The 14,566-nt window shown below is 40.1% G+C and overlaps 1 protein-coding gene across 8 annotated transcripts in view; it reads left to right on the forward strand.

Annotated features, from left to right (window-relative positions):
- GNB1L (G protein subunit beta 1 like) overlaps positions 1 to 14,566 on the forward strand; it is a 44,118-nt gene that overhangs the window by 14,287 nt on the left and 15,265 nt on the right. For 3 of the 8 annotated variants that reach the window (XM_074606014.1, XM_074606018.1, XM_074606019.1), the window contains 3 exons: positions 11,747 to 11,874; positions 12,117 to 12,242; positions 14,205 to 14,367. In XM_074606014.1, coding sequence (XP_074462115.1) covers positions 11,759 to 11,874; positions 12,117 to 12,242; positions 14,205 to 14,367 — 405 coding nt within the window. In that variant the 5' untranslated portion in view covers positions 11,747 to 11,758. Of the gene's footprint in view, positions 1 to 10,331; positions 11,640 to 11,746; positions 11,875 to 12,116; positions 12,243 to 14,204; positions 14,368 to 14,566 lie in introns of those variants that run through there. The other 5 variants (XM_074606015.1, XM_074606016.1, XM_074606020.1 and 2 more) reach the window with 4 other exon arrangements.

Below are 14,566 nucleotides of genomic sequence, written 5' to 3' on the forward strand. Positions count from 1 at the left end.
ATGAAGCTATGAAATACATCTTTGACTCAAAATGGCTAAATTAATCTCCTTTCCGTAAATTATCATACTTTTAAAGTTTGAGTTACAGATGGAGAATCTGATTGTAGTACTGAAAAATATGTGAAATCAATATTGATGACCGTCCTGTCGTTATTTGTTGTCACTGCTTCTGCTCACGATTGCTCTAAACTCAGTTCCTTGCTGTTAATTATATTAATATGATTTTTTTGATTCCCTCTTATGGCATGCTTGCTCTCCACCTGAAATGGAGACAAGAGAAAATATTTAGTACTGTCACGTTCAGTGTTTGTTTTATGCAGATGTCACATCTGCTCAAAAAGCAGAAAATACATCTGCCCAACTTAACTTACAGTTTTTACCATTTTAGGAGACAAGATCATGCATATTTTAGGAAGAAAACAAATTACAAAATAATTGCATTTACTGAGAAATTACTCGTTGATGTAGGATTTCCTTAAAAAACATTTCTTCTCTGCTTTTGGATGTAGTGTCCATCCAGTACGTCTGCACGACATACGTAGATAGGATTGTCCAATATGAATGGAGTTAGCAAAGGCATTCAGGGGTTAATGCTCTGTCACTAGAGCAAGCACTGAGTGTGACTTACTTCAGGCAAATGATTTAAAAGTCTAGCAACCCTCCCTCTTCTCAAATGACTGCTTTTAAGTGCATTTCTTCCCACCCTCCACCGTATATAGGTCCTGTTTTTCTGAGAAGCATGAGATAAATACGGTTGCATTGAATGGCATTTATAAGAAGAGGTAGCTTTCAATTATTTATTTACTTTTAACAAAAGAGGCCTTTTAATTAGTGTTTAAATATTTATAACAGTTTTATTGTGCTGTAAAATCGGTTATACTTTGATCTAGATTTTCAGGTTTGAGATAATAGGGTTGGTAAAAGTTTTCCTAATGAATTTGGTCAGAACATGACATAATCTGATTATCTGATGAAAGATTGACACTTCAGTTCCTGCCAGCATAAAAGTGTGGTACAATAGGGGGCTGTTCAGCACACATTGAAAGGCTGGGGGTTCAAGTTCAGGTACCGCAGAATTGTTCAAAGTTTCAAATGAAGGCGGTGAAACAGTTTTGCATTTTTCACTATGGTTTTGGTTAGGAGTAGTTTATCGTGGATGAGAGGAGTGAAGCTTGAAGTTACATGTGTGAACTATGTAACTCTGTTTTGTAACTTTGGTTTTATTTCTCTCCATTTACTAAATAGCAGTTAGTGTTGATCCTTAAAACATAGAGAAACTCACTGATGCGAACATGCAGACACGGGAAACAGTACTACAAACTGGGAATGAAGTATCATCAGTATTCAAATGCTGTTAAATGTGGGAACAGCTTTTTATTAATATCCCTCACGTTTTAACAATTTAACTGTTTAACATATGATTACTCTTATCTCGGAGCCTTGGAGACGAGCATATTTAACTAATGCATCCTACCTGCTTATGCAAAATGGATATAGACTTATGTGATCAAACTGGCAAGAAGGAACAATTGTGGGTTTGTATCTAAAGGGTAAGCTTAGCCTAAACTGTTAAAATAAACATTATTTTTTTTATTTGATATTCAGGTAATATTTGCCTTGTAAATGTTATTCCTGTTTGCACTGGAATTATAGTGATCCTTATTAGATTTCCTGGACTAATTTGCTCTCCAATAACTTGGCTTATCCAAATACTTATGCTGTATTGGATGGGAATCCTAATAGACAGATAACACATGCTATTAGTAATTAAGCTTGAATTTTGGGGGATATTTCATAGCATAAAAATACTTTATAATCTGTAACTTTGACTCATATATTTAAAAGTGATATACGTAACACTAAGTCTTCCCTTTTTTTTAAATACTGAAGGGGTTCTTGGAGAAAGTAAAATGTATGTACCAAAGGTTCGGTCTTTACTGAAACGCAGTTGCTTCTGACCTGGAGAGTTCACCTGAACAAGGATTTAAAGTTTTAGCCTGATGAATTGATGCAGATTAAAGTACTGCCCACATTACTTTGTTTCTTAAAACACTGTGTGGCGTGTGAATCCCACTGGGCATGGGAAAGGAGTCAGTGAGTGGAGTCCTAACCCCAGTTCCAGTGGCTGTGTCACCTTGGGAGGTCACCTGCTGTCACTGACTCAGTTTCTCCACAAAGAATGACCCATAACTATGCTGGTTTCGGAGACATGTTTACACAGAAGCAGAAACCTTCTGAAGAGAAAATGCTTTATGAAATACTGCTGTAATGAATGAATCCTGCAAACCCTTCCTCATTTGAGCAGTCTCACCGGAGTCATCTACCAGTTCAGATGCGTGTAGGTCAGATCCAAAATTTGGGATTTGAAACATAAGCTGGACACAAATAGGAATTCCCTTTGGTTATTTAATATTTCTTCTATGATTACACCAATCTATCCCATTTGCCATTTGCAACTTCAAAGTATATTTTTAACTGTTATGAAACCAATGTTGAGAATATAAACGTGGTGGGCAGGAACAGGTACAATCTGATATAAATGTATCTCCCACCGAGGCAATGCTGGTAAAGCACTTCGCCTGTTCAATTCAGCGCAGAATCTTTTTTTCCTCTTTTAACAAATACATATTTTGCGAACATATTTTGTACTTGTCTTTTTTACTTGATGAAATGTAAACTGCGTGATTAAAGTAAAAGGAAATATTTTGGAAAGCACTGTCAGAGCTCAACTTGCAGTGCATTTTAATTTAATTGCCTGCCTCTGCAAGGCGTCTCAGCCTTGGTAAGGCGCATACAATAGGGAGTTATTTCATAAGCAGAAGGAAGCAGACAGCCAGGAACGCGAGCAGAAGCTTTAAAAGTACATGAAAAGCAAATTCCTTCATTGTGTCTTCATAAGAGTCACTACTCAGTATCTCCTCCCTCCAAATGTGTGAGAACTGTGAATTTCAGGGACGTTCATGGTCAAAGAAACTTGAGGGCTTCTGACTGTAAACGACAGTCATTTTTACTTCAAGCATGGCCAAAGCAAAATAAAATACAACACATGTAATTCTGTGTGTAATAAAATAATTGTATGTATTTCTTTTATCACAGTTTAATCCAAATATAGTATTTAGAGAGTAAGAAAAGAATTTATATACTTTTGTTCTGGTTGAATCTAAGGTAACTTAATGCAAAATTAAAATGCAGTGCCTTGTAAAATTTACTGAGGTACTGAAATGAATATAAGTTTAAGATAAGTATGAAAATGGGTTATGGTCTCTTTCTCCCTTATTGTTGACTGTATCAGGCCAGATCCTGTGCAGAGCTCAATGTCAATGGAAACAACTCCATCTCTAGCAGCTCTGGACGTGGTCCTGCACATCAGGAATCAATTGATAAGTTACCGTGTCGGGTATTTTAGAAGTATATGTTAATTTCCTATAGGTTATATTTTTATTATGTAATATCATGTTACATATACATTTCCTTAGTACTAAAAACTCTTAGGTTCTATTTCACACTTTGAAGAAAAAAGTATAGAAGACAAAAATGTCATCCAATTTGTACTGTGTTTCATGTTCCTATGCCCTGTGGGAGGAAAAGAAAAGTAATAGAACAGACAAATAAATAAACGCGGTGTTGAAACTGGCATGACAGTTCCTGCTCTTGTGCAACGGAACTGCAATCAATTTATTGTCTTCATTGGTCAAATGCCAGAATAACAGTATAATATTATACAAGAGTAGATTAATTAAAGTGTAATTAGAATGGAATAAATTAAATAATCATAAAAGTTTGTCATGGGAAAAATATGTGTTTAGAATTAATTAGTTTTCAAATAAAGTGATATTTTAATTGCTCAGAGTTACAGAATCCTTAATTGCAGACATATAATTCTGGCCCAAATAACTTCAGTTGCTGTAACAACTTGATATATTTCTTCTCCGTCAATTCTTTTTAATAGTTTGTTACTAAACAAGATTATTGCAGGAAATGTCTGCTAAAATGTCTGGAAGATGTTTAATTAAGGCCATGCTATCTGAGGACATTCTTAGCTCTTGGAACCACAAGATTTGTGGCTGATGCTGCACTACGCAGCGCCCCTAATTGGGGAGGATGGGCAGGCAGGGCCCGGGGCTGACAGACCGCTGTGCATGGCTGAACTAGAGGCTGCTCCCAACAATCTTACAATGGTCCTTGGCGTATCAATCTTCTGCTAGATTACAATGATTTATCAAGTGTACAAACTGGAGTTCATCTTAAGTCCGAGGGTATGGTATAGAGAGACAGTTGTATAAATACTTCCTTTCACTTACATCGTGCATTTTCATATTCTTCAAGTTTTCACAGTGATTAGGCATTTGTTGTCTTTTTTTTTTTTTTTTGCATTAATCTGATGGAGAGTGTGTTGCAGAGCTGAACTACCATGGGCTTTTATGCCTGCTTTCTTTCTCCAAACAAGGCTGACTGTAGTTATATCACCGCGCTTTATCACGCAATTAATGGTTTCAGAAAGTAAAACAGATGGGTGTCTTTTCCCTCATCTGCAAAAGGAACCTGTTCGTGAAACACTAGGATTTCATCTGTTTCAGCTGCATTTCATGCTGGATTTTAGGCTCCCCTATTAAAAGCTAGTGAATGCATGTGAGGCAGGGGCTCTCCTGTTTTCAGACCCCATATTTTTGGCGTAAATGTATCCATGATATTTGGCTGTCTCCAAAATGTTTACTTCAGTAAGATTTGCAATGCCCAAAATGTTTAGCTGTGTTAAAAAAGGTCAGCCAGCTGATAGCTGAAGGCGAATATGTCAGAATGAAAGACTGAAAAAAAATTATCAGTCCGACACAGTGGGAGTATTAGAATGATTAATGTTTATGTTAATTTATGGCTTTTACATATTGATTAATAGCTTTTTGTTTCAGTGACCAAAATGTGTAAGTGGCAATGAGATCCATATGCTAACTCAGTGTCTTTCAAATAATTACAGTCATTCTTAGTTTTGTTCCCATGCTGAATCCAAGTTTTCGTACAGAAAATAATTATTGTACAGTGACTTTTTTAAAAAATTGCAGATGGAAGTGTTTGCAAGTGAATCTCAAGGCACAAGCCTGGGTTTCACTATTCCTGGAGGTTACACACTGACATTTATATATATTTTTCTTGCAAACTTCATTACTTAAAATCGTAATATATTGTGGTTTAGCCTCATTCAGTTAGGGGTTGTTTAGAGACAAAAAAGGTGCTAACACTGCGAGGAGCCATTATCTGAATGGAAATCATTAAAAATGTGTTGCATAGCACGATGGTTATTAGTCATTTTCTTTTCTGCTCCCATCAGATTTCTTGGCATATCACCAATTGCTGATAAGCAATTTTGTTTGCTATCTGTCCATTGACTGGTGCAATTAAAATGTGGAAACTTCCATCATTCATTGTCTAAATGTCAGGAGAGAAAGTAATTTTGGGGAGCTCCTGAGAAACAATGAACTCGGAACGTCCCTTGAAGTCAATGGGAAATGGAGGTTCTCGGCACTTCCCAAAATGCAACTTTGGAAGTGGTTTCCTGAGCAAGTCGTCATTAGGCAGTAGAAACGTTACGGTGACTATTTCGAATGAAAGCTCTGGGGGCATTTGGTGTTCCCAGCCGATAAAAGGAAGGGCTCTTGCCAGGTGTGATGGTGGCGGTGTGGCAGCAGGTTTATGGTATCAGGTACTGAAGGATTGTGGAGCTCGGTCATAGAAATCATTGCATTCTCTTTGACGTTGAGGTGTCTCTAACTGCCAGGTGTTGCAAGGAAGAGAATTCTATCTAGAAATCCATCTACAGCGTCTAGATACTGCATTTTCTGGTGCAAGTACAAGCACACTCATGAATGCTCCCAGTCCACTGTTGGGATTTTTTTCCTTTTTTTTTTAATTATTTTTTGAGGTTTTGAAGTCGCACATGAAATACAAATAAACATCACTGTGCTTAATCTCTACTTTGGTAGTCACAGGCAGTAATATGAAAAATAATCAATTTAAGAGAGAGCATTTGGTTATCCTTACTCTTGAAAATTAAGAGTGCTTTATTAGTACATTTTACTGGTTAAATCAGAAATTTCTACTAATTCTAATCTCTGCTAGAAATCAGTTTCTTGATTTAACAATTTCTACTGATTTCTAGTTTCCACTTGAAATAAATTATTTTTTTAAATTAGCTTTAAAGAAAACCTAGAAGTATAATACAGTTTATATCTCAATTTAGCACCAAAGATGGCAAAGGGAGCTTTAAACTGAACACTGCGGTGTAAGTTGACTGATGAGGGAATTTTCCTATATTCTGGGGCTCTGACCTTTGCAACTCTTTGTGTAGCCCTCCCACATCTCTCGATCTGTGCAGGCAGTTGCTGTACGAGCTTCTGCTGACGTTACTTTTACTAGCGCGTGTTTCTGTCTTTGCAGACAACAGTCAGGGGACTGGGTAAGAATGGGCAAAGCAGGCTGCTTGGCTTTTAATTTTGGATTTTAACCCAAGTGGCTGTTTCATTTTTCCCTAAGTGTTTTGTATGTGTTAGCTTGTTACAGGACACAAAAAGGTATTTCTTTGTACGGTCGTTACTTTTCACCTGAGGGGCAAAGAGATTTCTTCAGATGACTGTCTTGCAACGTCCCTTTCTATTGCTGACTTCCCCGTTTCACCGTGTTCTGTCTTCTTTTAATTTGTACATGCAAAAGGTAAAGCTGGGCTTAAAAATTTGTCACAACACATCTGAAGAATTATTTGTTTACCAAACCATATACCTGCTTTCAGACCTTTTGTAGTCAATAACCTATAAAAATTCACTTTTGCAATCAGATGAGGTGAACTTTAACTCATTCAACTTGTACAGATTTGTCTGGCGTCTCTTTTAATTGCATATGGAAATGCTACTCCTTAAATGGGTTCTTGTAGCCCTCACCTCTTAGTCTCTGCTTCCTAGAAGTGCCATAGAACCAGGCAGCACTTTGCATCCACCAGGGATGTGTAAGATGTTTCCAAGCCCCGCTGTGTTCTGGCATGATTCGGGGAGGGGAATGGGGTGCTGCTGGCACCCTCCTGATCTCCCTCTGCTGCTCCGGTCACTGGCGCTCCAGCAGGAGGACGGGCCGCGGGGTTCGCAGGCAGCCGCGTTTCAGGGGTGTTTCTTGGGCAGGGGATAGTCCATGGTTTCACCACTGTGAAACCCTCTTGTCTGCAGGGGGTTAGAGGCTGGATACGTGGGAATATTGTGTTTGGAAAGCTCATACTGCAAGGGCTGCCTGCTGTGTTTTAATGCCGGAGATTGTAAGTGTAACGGAATAAATGAAATTGTTTGTGTTGCACTATTAATTTGGGGGAGTCTTATTTCCACCGACTTCCCCTGCAGTTAGAGCTAGCGATCCACTGGAAAACACAGTGGCGCACAGAGCCACGCTGCACAACCTGGCAGTGGCGCACAGCTGCCGAGCGAGTGCAGGTAGGCTCAAAAAGGGCTTTTGTATGAATGAAAACGAAACAGCCTGGAAAGGGGGAAGAACAATTTATTCACATCTTTCTCAACTCGTTCTTTGCTCTGATTTTTCCTTTGGGAGGGTGGCACCTGGTAGACTAGGAATTTTCAAAAAATAACAGGGATTTCATATATCTGTTTGTGAGCACACCTGGATGCGTTGAATATTTTGCAGTAGTAATTATGTCTGCACACCTGCTGGTTTCAGTCCCAAATCAGTTTGCCAGACATGCCTAGAGAGATTTATTTCTGCTATACCTGAAAAAGCTCTTTTACCACTGACAGTTTACTACTCTAAATAAGACTAAAGAAAAAACGAAGAGGATTTTTTCTTGTCTTTGCTCGAGCCATTGCTATCTCAGACTGAACTGTGGGGCTTGTGGGGGGAGGAGGGTGTTTGGATGATATTTTAATAGCAATTTGTTTTTGCTTCAATGTGTGATAGAAATACAAGTGACAGGAGTGGGAACAGGAGAGTTGCTGAATTCTGCTGGAATTTTTCCTGTGGGAATCTGTTAATGTTTTTAATTCTCTGAGAGATTTTTCTAAGGTAATCCTTTTGACATTTACATATTTTAAATGACTCTCATTAAATAAAAGCTTAACTTTTTTATATCAAATGCTGAAGTGATGATACTGAAATACCACTGTATAGACATTCAAATGGTTTGAAGATTATTCTAATTGCATCCTAAACAAAGTAAGTTTTGTGAGGGATATTAATAGTGAATTGTTCTTCAAAATAATTTAATTTTGAAGGTAATTCAGTTGTTCTGGCATCTAGTAGAAGCACTTTTTTTAGACAAAACCCTTTTCAGTACCTAACGTGTGGTGCACATAGCTGTTTGCTAATTCAAACACTAATTTGAACAGCTGGGTTTTCCACTCCTTGCTCATGTAGCAAATATAATCTATGCAGGAGCCCAAGGGTTTGCAGTGCACCTTGTGAAAAATACTTTTAGTTGTCTGTATCGTATCGGAGTGTAGCTCAGCCCCTGAAGGAGGATGCTGTTACCAGCACAGGGAAGGCTGGATGAAATAGAAAGTGGAACATCTTTTAAAAAACAAGAGCATGATGAGCAGGTTGCATCCCTTACTGCGGATACCCTCTCGCAAGCAAATAATGCCATAAGCAAAACGATTCATATCTTGTAACGTCCTTTTATAGGAGTCATAGCATGAGGATATCTCAGCGACAAACAGTCTAGCCCTAAGATGCTTTGAAATGAACTTGCTTCTGTAGGTTGCGCTTTGCTCCTTCAAGCCCTTCAGCCACGTTTTGCTCTCAGACCAGCCTAAATACTAAGCAAATTCATTTAATTAAATTTGCTGCAGATATCCCCAGTTAACAAGAACAGATTGGTTTCCCTGAGGCTAGATGGAGTTAACAGGAAAATAAATGTTGTGCTAATTAGAGAACTCATTTTCAGACACCTGGGGTGAAACTTGAAAAAGTCCTAGAGATTTAGGATTGAAAATTCATTTGAAAATGAGTCTTAGGCTTCTAAATCACTTAGGCACTTCTGAAAAATTTACCCAGGGGCTTTAACTATCGCGCAGTCATCATATTTAGCACGTTTGTAGCTGTCTGCTTAGCAAAGCGTGGTATAACCATTATCTGCAAGTATCAGTGTACCACAATGTACCTCATTATTCTTGTAAGCCAAGTAGAGATAGATGCTTTCTTGGAGTTTTTAAGGCACTGGTACACCAGTTTTCCATCTATTTGCAACCTCATGGGACTTTCTGTTGATTTAGGTACCTAAGAACTTTTAATTAAATCTTGGTCTTAAGTGACTTGTCCAAGCTCATGGATGAAGACAGCACGGAAGCAATTTTGTAGTTCAGCACTTGCTGGAAGGAGAATGTCACACTGCCATTCATCTGCTGAGTCATGATGGGAAGTAATAAGGAATCATCTCATAAGCCAAATAAAAGATGGCATAGGTTCAATATAAAGCCAAATTCTCAGATTCACATATCTGATTAGCAAAAAAGCAAGCAAAGAACCAGGCTCCAAGGAGCAAAAAGTCACTTCAAGTCACTTACAGCTTGAAAGTATGTTTTCAGTTGTTGTGGGTTTTTTCCTGTAGCCAGTCTGAGGATTTTTCTGAAATATTGTCCTTGTAAAGACATGCATCAGTAGCGTCTGTTTCATGCCAGGTAAAACCCTTCCCACAGCCACGCACACACTTGCTGTCTGTCAGCAAAAACTTCTGTGTCAGTAATTACAAAAATGCTATTAAAAACCTGCCTTGTAATGCCAGATAGCCTCTGGGTGGATTCACTTCTGTTTTGTCTTCCTTGATCGGTGCAGTAACCCAGGATGGTTCCGCCGTGAAGAGGGACCCTGCTTCCCTCACAAGCCACGAGTTTATTTGCATGGTTCTACAAAGTGTCGTTTTGAGGGCAACCTCATACAGCTGTAGTGTCCCAAAGAGGTGGCCTTTGGTGACAAAACCCTTAGTCTAACAGGTTTATAGCAGGTGAAGCATGTTACAGACGGGCATCTGGGAGCTGGATCTCACCATGGGGGCGAACCTGTACATCGTGTAATCATCTGAAAATTTACTCCAGCCTGTCATGAGCCTAGATCATCAGACAACATCATAAAACAGATGAGTCAGGGCGCTAAAACATGGAGGTTATCCACTGAGCTCATTATTTTCATACCTAATTACACAGTGCTATTGAGGGAGAACTGCACATTATGCTGTAGAATTCTGTTTTGTCACTAGTCCTAAAAGATAATTGTGTTTAATTAGGACCTATAGATACCGTGGTGATTGCTGATCTATAAACACTCAAGGCAGAGCTGCAAATGAGGTGCGATAGCAAGTGCATCCATTAAACACAATTCAAAAGCTGATACGGAGGTGAGATGACAATTAAAAGTTGAGCTGTTTTAATTTACCATGTAACGTGTGGCTCTAGCACTGTCTGATTCTCTGCGATTCCTCTGCTGTGAACCAGAAAAACACCCACTGATCTTCCCTTTCTCAATTGAGAAAACTTTGTTTAATCTGGTGTAATATATACATGAATGGGAAAGAGTGATGAGAGCTGACATCTGTGGTGGCAAAAGCTGTCCTTTCCTGTATGAGGCCAGGTCTGAAAGGAAGAAGCAGAAGTATAAGCATGGCTAGAAGTATCACAGATAAAGCAGTAAAAACTTCTCATGGTGAAAATATTTCTTGTAATGCATGTTATAATGCATTTTCCAGTGAACTGCAAATTGTACTTTCAAAGAAGCTGCTGGTTACCTTGCCCCAGCACAGGTCTGAGGGTCATTTGCAGCAAGTCAGAACACAGAGAAGTCGTCCTTGTCCTTCTTTGGTGCCTGTGCACAGCTGCCCGCAAAGGTGTTTCTGTGGGCGGCAATACCTGGCGAAGGTGCCGGATCGGTGAGAGTGCGGCTGGTCAGGTCACACAGACTGTCCCTGGGAGTTCATAACAAGTTCTCCCTCCCTCCCTGTCCCGTGTTGGACAGGGCAACGTGCTCCCCCACATACTCGTCCTGGTCTTCCCCGACTTGGACCACATTTGAACCAGTGACGTAAAGCTGAAATCTGTCTTGGGGAATACAAACCCCTTGGAATAAAATGTTTAACACAGTAGTCACTAAGTGAGTGTCAAACACTGCATTGCTTTTTTCAAGTAACCATGCTTGGAACCAAAAAGTCAAGCACTTGGGAGTAATGGGATTCTTCTGTAAAAATGATGATAACTCTAATCTCATCTGAAATTCTTTTCAGTTGGTATGTTCACTGCAGTGCTTTTCTGTAAATGCTTGTGAGTGGAAAGCACAGAAATAGTATTTTTATGGGGAGGAAGGGGAAAGACTTGCCAAGGGGCTAAGTGGAATGATAAATTGCTTGCCCACTGAAATGATGGGTATCCAGTTTCTTGCATTTTGCAGCTCTTCCTTTTTGCAGTGGGGAGAACAGCTGAGCAATTCTGTATTTACAAGCGTGCAAGAGGTGTGTGCCCGTGGCCAGCTCAGCACTTGCCTTGCTTAAGAAGGAACGCAGCAAAAAGCAGATTCGAGAGCAGCTTGATCAGTCGGTGTTAAGAGGAAATACTTCACACTGAAGTGTCTGGGAAATAGAAATAACATCCAACAATGGTAACTCAAAGAGGAAAGTGAGTAGGAGAAGCAAATGTCCTGATCAGAATATATTTAAAGCTGTACTTTCACTTCAGGCTGCCTTACCCTCTATGACATCTGTGTCTTCTTCTCGCCCCCCCAGTTCATTGCTCGGATGGCTCTGCCACCCCCGGATCCGCAGTTTGTTCTCAGAGGTACCGGTGCTGCCATCCACACGCTGCATTTTTCCTGTGGCAGCCAAGAACCTGCTGTCCCCATTCTTTTCTCTGGGTAAGTAAACCAGGATTTCTGGCTGAGTTGAGCATCATATGGACGTTTCTTTTTAAAACAAAGTGTATTATTTAGATAAATTGTATCTGGAGAAAACAACAAAATGCATGATTGGTGAATGATGGGTGTGTTATCTTTGTACATACAGCTTCAGGTTTGGGAAAAAAAAAAGGAAAAGTATCAGACTGTCTTATCAGATTGTCTGTGATGGTGACACTAAAAGCATCTGTTCTTGCTGCCAGGTCTGAGAATGGCTTTATCCATGTCTGGAACCTGAAAACACACAGAGTGGACACAGCACTGGATGGCCATGGAAGAAAATCTGTGTACTGCGTGGAGACAATGGGTGGTAAAGACCAGCTCCTCAGGTTAGCAGAGCAGGCAGAAACCAGGGAAATTTTTCTTCTTTCTGTGATGTATAGGGTTGAAGAAGGGGGGAAAAAAAAAGAATCTCTTATTTCTGGAGCCACTGAAAATATACAGAAATGTACAGAAGTACAAAAATACAGAAAAACTATCTTTATGATATATAAGTGGTGACATCATAACAACTTGGGGTCTATAGTGTCTTTGTTACTGCATTGAGATCAGGTGAGGTTTTTGGGTAAAGGAAATACACTGGGATTTGAAGTCAACAAATGCTTCACAACTGGTTCTCAGGGAAGATCAGAATTGATGTAAGGAGTTTATAGAGGGGAGGGGGGGACAAGGTGTGGGAGGAAGAGAAGAATCAGAGATGGAGAAGGGAAGGCTGAAAGTGAGCAAGAAGGCTGAGTTGCACACCTTTGCTTTGTTGCAAAATATCTTCTGTTCTTGTTCTGCAAGGGAAGGTTGGGAAGATTTGTGTACTTTGGATTAGACAGGTGATCTAGAGTAGATGCCAAAGTGTCTGTTTGACTAGGAGGTGTTCTGACATGTTTATCTTGAGAAGACATCTCTTATAATATACAGTGGAACTCATTAGCATTTATATTTGTTATCTGCTTAAGTACAATTATCAACACTCTCCCCCATAAAAGCATATTGAATGAGCATTGTTTGTGTAATTATAGAGTTTTTCCATACCTCTATTTTTGCTGCATATATGTAACAGTTCATTCACATAGCAGTGCAATTTGAAGACAGCGGTTACCTGTATTTTTTGTTTCTCTGTTCTAAAACTGAATCACGACACTTTCTTGCGCTACCACATTGTTTGTATGCCCAGTGCTATAAATGTTTTGACAGTTTGTCACTCAGCTGAACAGCAGACGGGAGTTTCTGTATTGATGTTGAAGAAATCCCAACAGTCTGTAGATTTATATCTACCTCTGTTCAGGTTTCATACTTCCGTCGGGTGACACTGCTAATTAAAATAAGAAATGGATAAGGGGTTCTTGATGACTCCGTGTCGCAGGTGATAACATGAGGACGCATATCCTGTGCTTCTGTAGCTTGTGGATCGGAAGCCTCTCCACAGCGGTACTTTGTTCCAGAGGCGCTGTGGTATCACGCAAACGTGCAGCAATTGTTGCTGTGCCCCTGGCCTGGTCTCCACGGTCCGACAGCCTGGGGCCAACGCGTGGACTCTTCTGTGGGCAGAGAGGTGTGCAGAGGAGTCTCTGCCGGAGCTGCACTAGTACGTCGGTGGTGCAGCTGCTGGTTCCCTGGGTTTGGATGTTTTAACCACAGCATTTCATCGTTTAATTCCTGCTGCTCACTGCACTGCCAGTCCCTTTCCTGTTGTGTCCCCCCCCACACACACAGTCGTAACAGTCTTCTGTGCCCTCCCTGTGGCTGTGGGGAGTGGAGTACTGAATAACTGCAGCTTTTTATTTATCTTCGATGCAGTCTTTGTTGTCTTGCTATTTGTCTTTCAGCTGTCAATATGCCTGACATTTCTATTTCATTGCTAGGGTGAAAAGAGTGTTAAATGTGTTGCTCTCTGGATACTATTGTTTCCTTTAAATCAGATCTAATAATTGGTAAAAAGTAAGTATTTTTATTATGAAAATGTTCAAATACTCATGAGACTTCATGAATATATACACACATATAAATAGCATAACTGTGTTTGATCAAGTCTCTCTTCACAAGGAGACACGGCAACTAACTGTATCTGACCGACTCTGGGGTCCTCCCTCCTCCCAGTAACTTTGGGACCTATTGGCCAACTTTGTCATCAGCAGAAGGGTGGTGGTCTCCATGGTACATTCCATGAGAGACCCAATTAACCCACAGACCCACAGAAGCTGTACAAAGCTCATTCCTTTACTGCACATTAAAGACCCAACTTTGAGCCAGGCTTCCTCAGAGACACTGTTCATGGAGAACTTGTTTTACTGTAACAGCCAGGGTCGTGACCAGAGGATCTGCTTGTGGGATTTAGCAGAGGGACGGACTGCAGTGACGGATTCTGTCTGCACGGAGAATGTGGGATTCTGCAGATGCTCTCTGTTAAAGGTGGCACAGGGACGCTGGCTAATGGCCATGGCAGCCAAAGCCCTGGAGGAGGTAGGAAGTGTCTCTTTTTCTGGTGCTTGGGAGGTGGCTTTTGGTTTTGAAATGAGATCGTTCAGAACGGGAAGCATCTTTGGTCTCAAATACTCTGCTCAAGAGAGGGCAGCACAAGGAACCTTTGGGGGTTCTAATCGCCAATTTTACCTGCCAGGAAGATGACTGAATTGTGTAACTCATGCTCTAATAACAAGGA

The sequence above is a fragment of the Larus michahellis genome, chromosome 13, assembly GCF_964199755.1.
Source record: "Larus michahellis chromosome 13, bLarMic1.1, whole genome shotgun sequence".
Taxonomy (NCBI): Eukaryota; Metazoa; Chordata; class Aves; order Charadriiformes; family Laridae; genus Larus; species Larus michahellis.